The 15,871-nt window shown below is 34.1% G+C and overlaps 1 protein-coding gene across 3 annotated transcripts; it reads right to left on the reverse strand.

The window, feature by feature from the left end:
- Positions 1–3,426: 3,426 nt before the first annotated feature.
- LOC122296335 (wall-associated receptor kinase-like 2) lies at positions 3,427–7,446 on the reverse strand. 3 transcript variants are annotated; one of them, XM_043105940.1, is made up of 4 exons: positions 7,106–7,446; positions 6,404–6,571; positions 5,560–5,739; positions 3,427–5,054 (listed from the first exon to the last, which is right to left on the reverse strand). In XM_043105940.1, the coding sequence occupies exons 1-4, from the start codon at positions 7,317–7,319 to the stop codon at positions 3,793–3,795; spliced, it is 1,824 nt and encodes a 607-aa protein (XP_042961874.1). In that variant the 5' UTR covers positions 7,320–7,446; the 3' UTR covers positions 3,427–3,792. The 3 variants fall into 3 exon arrangements, with proteins under 3 accessions (XP_042961874.1, XP_042961872.1, XP_042961871.1); XM_043105938.1 differs by having other exon boundaries at positions 6,404–6,813; positions 7,106–7,245; XM_043105937.1 differs by having other exon boundaries at positions 6,404–7,444.
- Positions 7,447–15,871: the final 8,425 nt, after the last annotated feature.

Raw genomic sequence — 15,871 nt, forward strand, 5'->3', positions numbered from 1 at the left:
AGTATGCTACTAATAGGCAATAAGGATTAGACAGTTTCAATTCGAGCTAGCTCTCGAATTGACAAAGGCTCCATGTTCACCCACAAACTCTTCTCATCAGGAACGACGCCCCATATCACCCTAACTGGGAAATCTCTTTAAGGGACTTCAAAGGCGAGAAACTCCCAACCCTGTTTAGTGATGAAGAAAAACCTGATCGTTCAGTTTTTGGCATTTGAGTGCCGAGTTTCAAATCGAGCCAACGTTTGCCCTTTATCTTTCTTGCAAAAGCTAGCAATGTTGCCCTTGATCGTTGGCCTCACGTTGTAAAAGGACTAGAATTCTCGAGCGGTTAGGTCAGGATAAATATCCGAGGGGCTCCAATACCATGCGAAAGACTACGTAGGTGCAAAATAAGCCCTCAATGCGAAGGGATGGAGTTGAGCAGGTGCCAAACCGAGTAAATCCAAGATGTTGCAAAGAGGGCGACAGAAGGGGAGTCTCAACCCATGAGCCAGAAGGGACGTGGTTAAAGTGACCTTGCCTGCGAACCCTTCAACGTTGCAGCACCTGGATGGAGGAAGCTCCAGCACTACTTTTTTAGGGATGCGAAGTTCGTCCCAAATCCCTGGAAAATTTTTCTGTCTGAGGGCTGAACTCCACCCTTACTCATCAAAGATTGGGGAGTCTGATGCTGGGGAAGGTTGTGCAGAATTACCACCATATTCGATAATGAAAACTTGAGGTAAAGAATGACAAGAAAGCAAAGAGGACGGGATGGGCAAGTGCAAAGAAACAAGAACAGAGAGAAAGCAAGGGCACAAGGAAGGGAAGTGAGTAAAGGGAAGAATAGAGGAGACTGGCAAAAGGGTATTTAAAAAGGGCAAATACGAAATGCTAGCTGTAGGGATCATGACCTAACACTAGAACAGAAAAATAACCGTCACACGGAACCCTTACCATCGCTACGTAAGCTAAAAATCATGAGGGCTCTTTGATTTTTGAAAATGTGAAACGACACAAAGAGAAATGTGAAGGGATAGCAGGGTACTTAGCAGTTTACATATGGGTTAGAGGTTGTTTAAAAAGGGGGACCATAGTGAGGTTCACGCCTGAGAAAAAAAAATATATAAAATAATGATGAAAATGTGTTTGCAAAATTTGTTAACATAAATTCCCTATGCCATAGAGCGAAGAGAATTAGCAGGGTAACTGGAAGACCTATTTTGTAGTAAAGCCCAATATAAAAGCTCTCATTAACTGGTCTAAACTGAAAAGTCTAGGCTCAATAGGGATCTACATGCTACACGCCACCTAACTTGGGAAGGAGTGAATTTCATGCATGTACGTGATTATTTCGGTTACTTAGAGATGATCTAAGTTGATAGACATTGCACTAGATAGACATCATGTGATGGAATCTCATATAGTGCTGATCTAATCCAACAGGAAACCTCTATATATACTAAGTAACCCCAAAGAAGATCCATTTTTGAATTATAAATTACTTGTGTGATACACTTTATTGACTTAAGTATCATAGTGTTCTCAGGCGTATCATGCCAGAATCTTTTTCACATTTGCAAGTGAATGGTTGCATTTGTGGAGGTGGGACACATCCTTAACACTAAGATTAAAACCAAATTAAGAGAAATAACAAATATCTTTAAATAATTATGAAAAGAAAAAAAGTTATTTATAAACTATTAATCATTATCCTTATTTTCGATGTGCATCAAATAGTTACAGATTAAGTAAAAACAATATTAAATAATTTTCAATCATTTTTAAGTCACATAAAAAAAATTAAAATGATGATATTTAATTAGATGGAAAATAAGATAAATAAAGTTTAAAGTATTTATGTAATTAGAAACTACCTTGATATTTTTAATTTTTGAAAAAGAAAATCCTTGTACTCATGATCATGGTTAAATGTACGCAAAGCTAGCTGGTCATTGAAGTGGACGTCCGTCTGACCAGGAATTAATATTAGTCGACAGATTTTTCCATATAGAAATATATCTAGCCGGCTAATTTGACATTTATACGTACAAACAAATGTGAGGTGGGTCGTCGTCAACTCTGAATATCATCCAAGGACTATAATATATATATATATCATATAAAATTTGTAAGAATATTTTAATTTTGAAAAAGAAAATCCTAGTCATGATCAAGCTTAATTGTACGCAAATTAAGCAGGTCTTTGAAGTGGACGTACGCAAAGCTGGTCATTGTATATCATAGTCGACCGATCGATCTCATTCATTTGGAAATTATGAGTAGTCATGATGAATTAAATATCTAGCCGGCTACTTTGACATTTCTACATACAAACAAATGTGAGGTGGGTCGTCGTCGTCAACTCTGAAATTCTGAATATCATCCAAGGACTATAAATATATATATAAATATATATACATATATATATATATATATTATATATATATAATTGTTAAGAATATATAATTATGTCAAATTATATATCTATATATACACTTATAATTAATACCGAGGATGGCTGACATTTTCGGTTAATTTATTATTATTTTTTATTTAATAATTAAGAAAATATTTTTTAATAAATTTGTAATTTAAAAAAATATTTAAAGGGTTAAAAAAATACTTAAAAAATTACACCCAAAATAAAAAGCTAATTTGTACTTAAGTTCTAGGCATAATTAATAGACTTTGTTTGGGGGGGGGGGGGGGGACGGGTCTCGGTAGAATTTAAAAAACAATACACATAAAGCTAGTCGGTAGAATTTGTCGGGACCAGTATCGGTGGCCCTATCAGTGCTTAGAGGATTAATTATATATATAGAATAAAACTTTAATTAATTAACGGCCCTCCTATATAATAGGAGTGTTAATTAATTTCCTATTGGTTTTAATTGTATATACCGTGAATGATCTACCAATCAAAACCGTTCATGACTTGAGAACCTGACAATTTTGTTCGAGTAGATTAAATTACTGATTCAATATCTCCTTTGTCCTTTTGAAAATTATGAAAAACAATTCCTTTCGAAAATAAAAAAACAATGCTACCCCCACGTACCAATTTTATTGGCTCCTCCCTGATCACTGGTCTTTCTGCACCGATCCCACCTACCTCAACTTTCATCACTCTTTATTACATACTCCAACCACGTACCTCATAATTATCTTTCGTCACTTTTTCAATGTCACTCGTGATTACGTTTTTTCCTTAATTTGTTTTATTTTATAAAAATAAACTTATAAACTAATAACAGTTTTTAAATTTATATCAATTTATCAATTTATTTTTATAAATTTCTTTTAAATATATGGATGAAATAATTAGAGACCAGTTCAGCTTCCCCAGGCTTTTGCTAGTTAATGGAGGGCGACATCATTCGCTTTGAAGGAGCTTAGAAGAATATTCCCGGCCATGATCACTTCGAGAATTTACCCAAGATCTCCAGCAAAGCATTGACTTTTCTAATATTTAAGTTACAATAAATCTACCCATGCATAATCCACAAATAAAAACTTAGAACACACGTGTCGAAATTACGACAACTTTCAAAGCGGACACCTAATTAACCAGTACTACTGGACTTGCTCACACGTACGTACAAAAGCTCTCAATAATGCAAAGCAGACCTTGAGAGCAAACTTTGAACATACCAAAAGATCTATGTGGAGAAAACTTAAACACTGCATGCAAAGACACCAAAATCTACCATCATCCATTGATTTGGAGGAAGATGCTTGCTGATTGAGGCTTTTAAGGATCGGACTAATGGATTATCTGCCATCATTTGTTGGTTGTAGTTCTTGATTTCACATACTATCCAAGGTACTTATGGAAGAACAGCCAACGCCAACATCAATGCTTAAAGAGGGTGTGTATGTACTAAGCAAATACTCACTCTCTTCTGTATTGAGATCAGCTTCTTTCCTTGTTTGCTTTTCCTTACCTCTTAGTCCATCTAGCATCACCGCCACTTCCGTCATAGTAGGCCTATCATCTCTTTTGCACATTTCAAGGCTTGAAGCTTTTTGTGATATTTTTACTGCCTCCAACTCCATTGAGACTTCTTTCATCGTAGGTCGCTTCTTCCCATCCAAGTTTAGGCACCTTTTTGCAATGTTTGCGACCGTAATAAGCTCTTCTTTTATAGCTTCCTTCAGAACTCGTCTATCAAGGATATCAAACAAATTGTTTTCTTCCATCGAGCAAATAAAATACGTGGCTAAACTTTTAGCTTTTGGTGTCCTTGTCAAAGATATAGCCTTTTCTCCTGTTAAAAGCTCAGCAAGGACAACACCAAAACTATAAACATCACTTTTTTCTGTAAATTGACTTGATTGAAAATACTCCGGGTCCAAGTATCCAAAAGTTCCATGCACTAGTGTAGTCAAGTGAGTTTGATCAATAGCAACGGATCTTGAAGTCCCAAAATCTGCTACTTTTGCTCTGTATTTATCATCTAAGAGAATGTTAGTTGACTTAATATCTCGATGGTAAATGGGTAATGAAGATGCTGAGTGTAAATAGTATAGAGCTCCTGCAATTTCTGTGGCAATTCGTAAGCGCATATCCCAAGTTGGTGGAAACTCCTCGTTTTGGTCACTTAGATATCTCGAGAGAGTTCCATTAGGAACAAACTCATACACCAATAAAGGCACTTCTGTCTCTAAGCAACAACCAAGTAGTTTAACAATGTTCCTATGATTAATTCGGGAAAGAACGACAACTTCATTAATGAATTCTTGAAGCTTTCCTTCATTAATTATCTTTGACTTTTTCACAGCAACGATTCTTCCATCCTCTAACATACCTTTGTAAACAGTTCCTTGTCCACCTTGACCAAGTATTCTGTTATCATTAAAATGGTCAGTGGCTTTCTCCAAGTCCTTTGAATTAAATAATTTCGTGTTTGCAACATCCAATTCGCTTTGAGATATTTGATGTTGTAACAACAGTCCGCCATTTCGTTTAAAGAACTCCTGCCTACGTGCAATTCTTTGCCTTTTCTTTACCACTTTGTATGACCCCCATCCACCAATAAGTAGAAATAATACCCCAAATGTACTAGCACCTGCATAACTCAAAAAATTAATAGGAAAAAGATTACGTACTTCAGGTTGCAATTGGGATATTACTTTATATATCTTATTAATAGGTTTTATATTAAAATTGTTAATGGAGAGACACGTTCTCTAAATGCTACAAATTAAGCCTAACATGCAAAATCTCCATGTCGATGTGCCAAAAATATTTTAAGATACTATAGTACTTTTTGAAACTTCTTTTTTCATTTTCTGCTTAATTTCTAATTTACAAACTTGCATAAATTAAGCTAAAAAAACTAAATAATAATCATTTATTTACAAAATTAAAATAATAAATATCCTTGTTCCAAACTACATCAATATTATTTAACCGAATAATATATATATATATATTTATATATTTCACAATCAACTGCATGCAAATTTGATAAGCAATTAAGTTAATTAATTTTGGCAATCCAAGAGTAGTTAGCTAGATGTAGATAAATCGTAACGTACATGAGTGAGTATTAGCTGGTAAAATATACTTACCAATTATGGCAATCGGAATAATTTTTCTAGAATCGCTTCCTTGAGCTCTGCAAGTAGTTCCTTCTTTTCGCCCATCTCCTTCGTACCCTTTGGGGCATAAACAGGTGTAAAACCCCACATGGTTGACGCATGTAGCATCAGCAGCGCACCCATGAATTTGAATTCCACACTCATCAATATCTGAAACACCATGCATTTAGACCATGTCAAAACTCACATCTATCGTGGCAATAAAAAATCTTCAATATCATGATGTCATTTTGCAGGAAAATTAACTAACTAATTAACTCGCGCATTCCTAATTAATAATGTTGTATTTTGTTCCTTAAAGACTTGTATCATCAAAATTCATTTTTTCTATTAATTTACCTAATGATTTTCACAGCATAGTTTATCTATTAAGTTTTTCTACCTCATTTAAATATTTATTTTAAATATTTCTTCTAACTACTAATAAATTAGCAATATCTTCTTATCTTTTAATATTTATAATATTTTTCTATATACAATATTCATATAATTATGCCAATACTTTATAATATTATATTATGAGAATATTATAAAGTATTTTCGAGAATATAAACAAGTATTGTCATATAATATTTATTTTCGAGAATTGTATAAGAATATTTTATGAAATATTCATTTTAATAGTTATGAAAGAATATTTTTAAATATATTATAGAATATTCATTTTCGATATATATTTGTAAAAAATTATTCTTGGAATATATATGGATTTGACGGAACATCACATAAAAACTCAGCCTAAAGAAAACAAAGAAACTAAAGAAGATCTAAGAAATTATCAAATTAATGCATATATAGAGCAATAATTACGTACCCTTGCAACCATCAGAGAGGTATGGGTTTCCGTAATAGCCTGAGGAGCAGCTGCAGCGATACCCAGGACCGTTTGTGGAATCGTAACATTGACTATTCGCTGACTTACATGCATATCCTGTAGTATCCTCCTTAGCATCTTCGCATGTCTGGCTCCCAATTGCCCAATCTAGCACCAAAGGAAAAGCATCTTTATTCTGCATATTCTGAAGATCTAAGGTTGAAAAGTTGTATTCTTTTTTTTCCACCACAAAGGCGAAACCACATGTATTGAATTTTCTCACTGTGGAGCCGTTGTAAAGCCTAACATCGATGGAAAAATCTGTCATTCCAGTTGGGATAGGAGCCTGGCAACAGCCTACACCAGAGCAAGACCCATTAACCATATCGTAGATGTTTTCACATCTTGACCTGCATCCAATTGAATACAGATTCTCGTATGAGTCTATGATCGCTCTAGTGTTGCAACCAACGGCGATGAACACATTTTTTTTATCTGACATGGGAAACTCTAGCAAGGTATCAATATAGTTATATCCGGTATACTTATAGCTGGTATAATTGTCCAATTTCTGTGGGCAAACACGGGCTACAGAAGTTGAGACACGAAGTTCACCATCCAACGATATGTTGAGTACCTTTATGTTACTAACGCCCAGAAATGGTGTTTGAGTACTCTTCCCAGAGGACGAGGAGGACTTACAAGTAATGAGAAAAGATGAGTCAAGATAGCAGCCTTTGGATGTTCCAAATGGATAGGGGATGTCATGAAGCGATCCGCATGTAGTGACGCAGCTGGAATTGGGTTCAGCTGCCGCTGCTGCTACAAATATTGCTGCTGACAATATTACAAGTACCCCAAGCAGGAGTTTTACAGCTTGTTGCTGCAGAAGAACAGTTTCAAGCAAGGAGGACATAGTTAACTGCCTTGGTTTTTGTGTGATCTCTAATCTGATCTAATGTTCTTTCTTCGTTCGTTTGAAGTAGTTAACGTAGAAGAAGATGGCCTTCTCTTTATAGAAGGCAATTATTAGTATTCATCATTGAACTAGTCAATAATTTTTATTTTTATTGTTTTTCCTTTTTTGAGCTGGTAAAGGAAATATATTATTTTTCCTAAGCTAGTCTCCATCAAGAAGTGCCTTTTATTTATTTATTTTCCCCAAAGAAAGTCAAGAAAAGCACGGTTTTAAAGATAGTCAAGAAAATTAATTATTTCTTGTCTGAATGATAGGCCCCGATGTTGGGAGGGTGAACGTGAAAGACTAGTATACTGGGCAGCAAGAGACGTGGAGATGCAGGGGAAGTACTGGGTCGTTCGCATGAGACGTGAAGGATCATCTCGCATGAATTGACTGGGTCATTACCAGTTAACGAGAAGATTTCGCATGCGTCGACTGGGTTGCTAGTAGTAAGGAGTTTAACGTTACTTGATGTTTATTTTCGGAATGCTTGTTATTTCCCCAGGTCATACTTTCTGTTTTATGCTCTGTTTTACGTGCGTTGTAGTTCAGCTACTAGTCAGCAAGTTTCCCTTTTATTTCGGTTTGAAGTGTACGTCGTTCTGCTATTTAAGTAGCCAAGAATTATTAATGATTATTTTATGCAAGTTTATTCAAATCTGTGGTTCATTCTCACCTGAAGAGAAAACATATTATCTTAGCACTTTTATTCTCTAAGTTTGGGACCTATCACTGAACTAGTCAAGAAACTTAATATCTCATTTCTTTGAAAGGTATTTGGTTGGCAATGGCGGAACCACGTTGATCCTTAATTAAGGGAGCCATGGCCTCCCATTCTTTTGAAAAATAAAAATATGCTTTAGATTTTATTCTTAATTCTATAAATATAGAAAATGGCTCCCCAAAAAATTTATAATCCCTAAACTAACTTACATACTAAAATGAAAGATGTGATCTTTTCTATAAAAAAACAAATACTCTAAATATTTTAGTATAAAAATAATAATATATGAATATTATCCTATAAAATATTATCCTTCAAATTAAATCTAAAACAAAAATTAAATTGTGGTTTTTGAATTTCATTTCTACGTAAATGTAGCAAATGATTGAGATCTAATTTTATATAAACATAGAAAAGTTTTACTATCTCAAAAAAACTGCTCGTTCCGCCACTCTGGGTTAATACGTTGGAGGCAACTTACATATCGGTGGCATGGAAAAAGTCGAGATTTCCAGAAATAATATTTTAAACTTATGGAGTCGGTAATATTGTGTAATGGACATGATAGATGCTAAAAAAAAAAACCAAGACACGTAGAAATTGAGTAAAGAAATTAAAGGAGTCTACACTTGGACAAGCATAATCGGAAGGTTGACGAAGACTTTATTTGTCACATATGCCTGTCAGCTCTGTCCCAATGTAAATTTTTCTCTTAGACTTTTGTGGCAAAATGAAAAAGAAAGCCAAATACATTTCAACTTTGGATTTTAGCATAGAAAATAGAAATCAGTGAGACCACAAGTTGCACCAACCATGCATGCAGCTTCTAACTTTGTAAAAAAAATATCTGTGAATTTACAGTGTTTGCTCGCACCCTGCTTAAAGGAAATTAAGCACTAATTTCTTTACTCTTTGTTGATAGACATATCTGGGAATAAGTGAATCAAGCAACTGGAAATTAAAATGGTGTCTCCCACAATTGATATTTTGAAGAGTGAGATTCCTCTTAAGCAAGTAGTTCGTGGCTTTGCCGATGATACTTTTACTGATCTTGTTTTTGTTGACATCATCAATGGTTTCTGTACTGTTGGTATTAGAAATTGGGTATAATTTAATGAATTAACTTCATGATGTCTTCTGGTTTTATAACTTTTGTAAGAATTTTATTTAAACTATGTCCCACACTTATATCTAATAGATTTAGATTAACTTAATCTTATAACTTAATTTAAATGAGTCATTGTGGGACTAGAATACCTCTATATCTAATCACATTAAGACACAAAGTCTCTAAATTTTGTGATAGCTAGAAATCTATAAATAACACTGAAGGGTCAAATGGTTCTCACCTACAACATTATTGTATCTCTGACTATTGGAAGACACTTTGATGTATAGTTATTAAAGTGATTCTTCTCTTATAATTAGATTAGATTCATTATCAAACTAAATAGAGTGAGGTACGTTTTTTTAATTATTATTATTTATTATCGTAGATCATAGAAAATCAAATATCTTACTATTAATGTTCATATAAAAATATTTAACATGTGGTATCAAGGTCATGTCATAGATATTCTATGATCTCCATTAATTATACTGCAAATTTTGTTTTTGATGTTCATGACTGTGGTAATTTTGGACATGATAAATGCTAACTCGGTAAGAGTTTAAAAATATTATAAAGATACGAGGGAGAGAGAGAGAGAGAGAGAGAGAGAGAGAGAGAGAGAGAGAGAGAGAGAGAGAGAGAGAGAGAGAGAGAGAGAGAGAGAGAGAGAGAGAGAAATTCCAAGACCCGTAGGAATTGAGTAAAGAAATTAAAGGAGTCTAAGACAATCATATTCGGAAGGTTGACGAAGACTTTATTAGACACGTGCTTGTCAGCTATGTCCCAATACAAATTTTTCTCTTCACTTTTGTGGCAGCCATCCAAGATCCGTAGGAATTAGGGCTGTAAAATGAACAGGCTACTCAATAGGCAGCTCGAGATCGACTCGATTAAACTCGAAATCGACTCGATTCGAATATTAAATGGATCGTTCGTAAACATAGAATTAGGCTCGATTATTAAACGATACAAACTCATATAAAACTCGACCGACTCGATTAATGTTCATGAACAAACTCGTATGAAGCTCGACTCGACTCGTGAGCTCGACTCGTATATATTTATATATATATAATACAATATATAATAGCCAAAAGTTAGATATATATATATATATAGATAATATATATAGATACTATAAATATAATTTAGAATTTTCATAATTATGTATATAGACTTAGTCTCACTTATAGTTATAGCCCACTACATATACTATATATAAATTTATAATATTAACTAGTCTTATAGAACTAGCCCTTAATTTATAATACCAACTAGAAGTTATATAGAATAAATATAACCAAAATACAAAACCCTATAAGTTTACAAGTTATAATGAATACATTAGCTTTATACAAAAATATTATTAACCAAAATATTTTATATATAATATATAAAAAGAAATAAAATCACTGAAATGGTCATTTTATAACTAATTTACATTCATAATTAAATATACCATTACTAATGTATGGTGATATATATTTACTTAACATATACTAATATACTAATATAATAATATTACTAACATAATATATAACATTATATATTTACATAATATACTTATATACATAATACATATGGTGTTGTATAACGTGTATTAATAATTTAATAAATATATAATATAAAAAATTAATAACTTATTATATTATATAGTGTTAGTATTACAAAATATAATAATACAACAAAAAATTAAGCTGTTGTCTTGTAAGTTTGTAACTTGTATAATTATTTATATTTTCGGAACCGTTGGATCTCTTTGAATGAATCGTAGCCGTTAACTTGCTTACTATATAAGTCTCTTTTTACAGCCGTCTCCTAAAAACTAACCCTAGCCGCCCCCTTTCACTTTGTCCTTCACGACTTCACGCATCTGTTGACTGTTCTGCCGTTTCACTTTCACAGTTTCACTTTCACTTTCACAGTTTCACAGTTTTACTCACATCTCACTTCCTCTCAGCCCTCAGACTCATCGCGATTTGCGATTTCCTCACTCCTCTCAGTCCCGATTCGGTGGTAGTGTGATACGATTCAATGAAGCCTTGAATCAAGGCTTGATTCTTGAAGGTTCTGGAGGCACATCGAGTTTGGGACTCGGAGACCGGAGTCTGCGATTGCACAAAATCCTCGCAATCGCAGGCATCGGCCGATTTTGTTGACTGCAATCTCAATCTCAGAGATGGCAGTCAGGCCTCAATGGATGAGTCATTAAATGCTAGCATTTATGACTCCCAACCGACTATATCTCTGATTTCGTGGTTCATGCTTCTCTGGTTCGATATTTGGTTTGTCTATCAGTCGATTAATTAGGTTATTTTTTGTTTCTAACCATTTCGTTGGATCTGTTTGGATATTTGGTCATTGACTCCTTGAATCCTGGTTTATGTTTGGGGCTTTTTGTATTTCATGTTCCTGTTCATTTAACTAATTATTAACCCATTTTGTGTCTCTGTTTCTCTCGTAACAATTAATTTGACTGTAGTATTGTAGATCTAATCATGTTTTTGCATGTTTGACAAATATTTGTAACTTTGTAATGATGGGCCTTGCTTGGTGTGACTCGTGACTTGATTGTGTGTCTCTGTGACTCTGTCTCTGTTAATGAGTTAAATATTTGATCATCTATGTATATAGACTTAGATCTAATCATTTTTTTCATGTTTGTATACTGAAAGTGTTGATTGTAAACCCTAGTACGCCTGCTTAATGTGACATCTTGATTCTTGACTTTCTTTGTGAGTGTGACTCTGTCTCTGTTTATGACTTCAAGCCTTACATCTATCTTGATCTTGCTGTTGTTTGCTTATTGCAATTGCACTATACTATCTGTTTTGAGAATTATAGCGGTTAGCCTGTTATACTGGAAATTCTCTCAAGTGTGATTTGAAAAACCTTTTGAAGAAAGAACTTTGCTTCTGAAAGTGCAAGCAAAACTTGCAGTCCACAACACAGTGAGTAATACTTATTCTTGCTTGATTTGGTTCTTGGTTTATGTCTGCTGAAAATATGTAAACATGCTTTCTTGGATATGTTTATCTAATTATGTGTTTATAATCTGTTCTGTTCTGTGTTTATAAATTGGCCTATGTTGATGTGTTTTTGTATACTGTTATGTGTTTATCCAATATGTTTTTTCATAGTTGATGAATCTTATTCAACCTGTCCTCTGTTTATTTTCTTGCTTCAAGTATATCTCAATGCTTTCTTTATCAATTTTGTTCTGTTATGTGTTTATCCAATATGTTCTGTCTTGGTTGATTAATCTTATTCAACCTGTCCTCTGTTTATGTTCTTGCTTCAAGTATATCTCAATGCTTTCTTGAATCTGTTTTGTTTTGTTATGTGTTTATCCAATATGTTTTGTCTAATCTTATTCAACATGTTCTCTGTTTATGTTCTTGCTTCAAGACTTAAAGTATGCTTTCTTCAATATGTTTTGGTTTATTTTAAATTATTATTTATGGTCCTTGCTTCAACTATTTAATTATGCTTTTTTAATATGATATGATTGATTAATCATATTCAACCTGTCCTCTGTTTATGTTCTTGCTTCAAGACTTAAAGTATGTTTGCTTGAATCTGTCCTCTGTTTATTTTAAATGATCATATATTGGCCTTTCTGCAACTGTTTAATTATGTCATCTTTATCATGTCTTGCTTGCTTAATCTTATCCAATCTGTCTTGTGTTTATGTTCTTGCTTCAATTATATCTCAATGCCAGCTTGTGAATATATTATCTTGCTTCAAGTATATCTCAATGCTTTCTTTATCATGTCTTGCTTGCTTAATCTTATCCAATCTGTCTTATGTTTATGTTCTTGCTTCAATTATGAAATGTACTAGTGTTTAATATGTTTTGGTTGATTAATTTTATCCAATTAGTTCTATGTTTATGTTGTTGAGGTGCCTTGCTTCTGGAGGCACATCGAGCCACTAAGGCAAGATTGTATACTAAAACTGTTCGAGTCAAATTAATTTGACTTTAACATCTGTTATAGTTGATATTAATCAACTATATCAGCCTTTCCTTTTGGAGGCACATTGAGCCATCAAGGCAAGGCTGTATAACAAAACTGTTGGAGTCATATTATTTTGACTTTAACATCTTTTAGTATCCTTGCTTCTGGAGGCACCTTGAGCCACCAAGACAAGGAGACATTGATTTTTGGCCAATGTCTTTATGCTTATTGTATGTTCCTGGTTTTGTGTTTACCATGAATAGACCCTAGCAAATGGGTGATCCAGTGAATGAAGTTCATCCGGTAGAAGAGTATGAAAATGAAAACTCGATTGGGATTAGTTTAGTAGAGGCCATATCTGATAATGATGGAGATACTGCAAATACTCAGGCTCCTAATACTGTGTCTACTGAGAATGCTTCCATAGAATTGCAAACAGTAGCCAATGAAAGAAAAAAAAGAAAGAGGACTTCTGATGTATGGAATGATTTTGTCAAGGTTGATAGGGATGGGGTTAAACAGCCTCAATGTAAATGGTGTAAAACCTTGTTTAAAGCTTCTCGATCAAGTTCTACGACTACTCTACGTAGGCACTTACTAACCTGTTTGCCATACATGGGGTCTAAGAAAAAACAAAAAGTCTTAGCAGTTGAGTCTAAGGAGGTAGATGGAAACTTCACTGTCTCAAACTTTACCTATGATCGTGGTAGGGTCCGAGAGCTTGCTGCTCATATGATACTTTACCATGAATATCCATTCTCTATGATGGAGCATGTGGTATTTAATAAATTCATGAGTGCAAACACTCCATATTGGGAAAAAATGTCACGGGCTCTTGCAAAGAAAGAATGTATGAGAACTTATGAGAATGAAAAGGCTACGTTAAGGACTTTGCTTAAACATGTGAATAAACTTCATATCACAACTGACATGTGGACTTCCTGTCAAAAACTTTCATATATGGTAGTGACAGTTCATTTTATAGATGCTGATTGGCATCTTCAGCGGCGTGTGTTGAACTTTTGTAATGTGCCACCTCCACATACTGGCCTTCTTATTGCTGATGCTTTAGAAAAGTGTTTCCAAACTTGGGGGATTGAGAATAAAATTAGTTCAATTACTGTTGACAATGCTAGTTCTAATGATGTTGCCATTCGGATCTTGAAAGAAGATTTTAGGTTGAAGAGAACATTGACTGTAGGTGGGAAACTATTTCATGTACGTTGTTGTGCACATATAACAAATTTACTTGTACAATATGGATTGGGGGAGATTAGGGATATTGTTGATTGTGTAAGAGATGGTATAAAATATTTGGTAGCATCAGAGAATAGGCTAAAACAGTTTAGTGAAATTGCAAAACAGTTGCAATTGCCTTCAAAGAAACTGATTTTAGATGTGCCTACAAGATGGAACAGCACTTATTTAATGTTGGATGCTGCAATTCAGTTCAAAGAAGTTTTCCCTAGATATGGTGATAGAGATAGATGTTTTGAATGGGTTCCAACTGTTGAAGAGTGGGGGCAAGTTGAAAATGTTTGTCAACTACTAGCTATTTTCAATGAAGTCACCAATATTGTATCCGGAAGTGATTACCCAACAGCAAACTTATTTCTTTCTGAAGTTTGGAGAATGAAGGACATCTTAGGTAAGAAGAGTAGAGATGAGAATGAGTACATGAAATCAATGGTAAGGAAAATGAGTGCTAAGTTTGACAAATATTGGGGGGAGTGTAATCTATTGATGTCAATTGCTGCAGTCTTAGACCCTAGATTCAAAATGGTCCTGATCCAGTTTTGTTTTCCTTTAATTTATCACATGCCGGATGCTGCTAAGAATATCGATCATGTCTCTCAAGTGTTGCATGAGTTATATGATGAGTATGTTCATGAATACAATTCAACTCTTGAGGCACAAAGAGAGCAGGATAATGCTCGAATGAATGTATCTGGTTCTTCCTCAAGTGTCGGGACTGGGAGAAGCATGCAGAGTGGCCAGTCATTATTTAAATCTTTTGTTAGGAGTGTTGATACCGTGCAGCCTAGTAAATCAGAACTGGAAAATTATTTAGAGGAGAGTATATATATCTGTGAAGAGGGTTCAGATGCAAGTTTCAATGCCTTGGATTGGTGGAAAACAAATAGTCTCAAATTTCGGACTTTGTCCAAATTGGCCCGAGATATATTAGCTACCCCAATTACCACAGTTAGCTCAGAATCAACATTCAGCGCAGGAGGCAGAGTGATTGATCCTCATCGAGCGTCATTGTCAACTGAAACTGTCCAGATGTTGTTATGTGGGTCTGATTGGGTTAGAGCATTATATGGGCTTAAAAGATCATCAAGCAATTCTGTAAGTGTAATCTATTTAATTTACACTGTCTATTGCTATTTTATTATTTTATACTTACTATTATTAATTTATTTACAACAATACTAACTACTTTTTTTTCTTGTGTTTTAGAAGGATGTTCCATCAGAAACTCAGATTCTCTTGCCATAGCCATAGGCCCATACAGACTCAGATTCTGTTTAAATTAAGCATGTTTAATCTATGGAGCTTCTGGGCAGTTTTCTAGTTTTATCTAGTCTGTTTTGGTTAATCTATATGATTTACTATCTGATATTTGGACAGTTTACTTTGTAATATTTGGACAGTTTGGCTTTTCTATCTAATATGATCACATGACAGTTCAGGTAATTTCTAAGTTCT

This window comes from Carya illinoinensis, chromosome 15 (assembly GCF_018687715.1).
Source record: "Carya illinoinensis cultivar Pawnee chromosome 15, C.illinoinensisPawnee_v1, whole genome shotgun sequence".
Taxonomy (NCBI): Eukaryota; Viridiplantae; Streptophyta; class Magnoliopsida; order Fagales; family Juglandaceae; genus Carya; species Carya illinoinensis.

Bases quoted from the DNA above. Each gene is read 5' to 3' on its own strand.
- LOC122296335 (XM_043105937.1), bottom strand. From the start codon at position 7,319: ATGTCCTCCTTGCTTGAAACTGTTCTTCTGCAGCAACAAGCTGTAAAA. The intron at 5,740-6,403 runs GTACGTAATTAT...ATGGTGTTTCAG, and splicing joins CCTCTCTGATGGTTGCAAGG to ATATTGATGAGTGTGGAATT. The intron at 5,055-5,559 runs GTAAGTATATTT...TGAGTTATGCAG, and splicing joins TATTCCGATTGCCATAATTG to GTGCTAGTACATTTGGGGTA.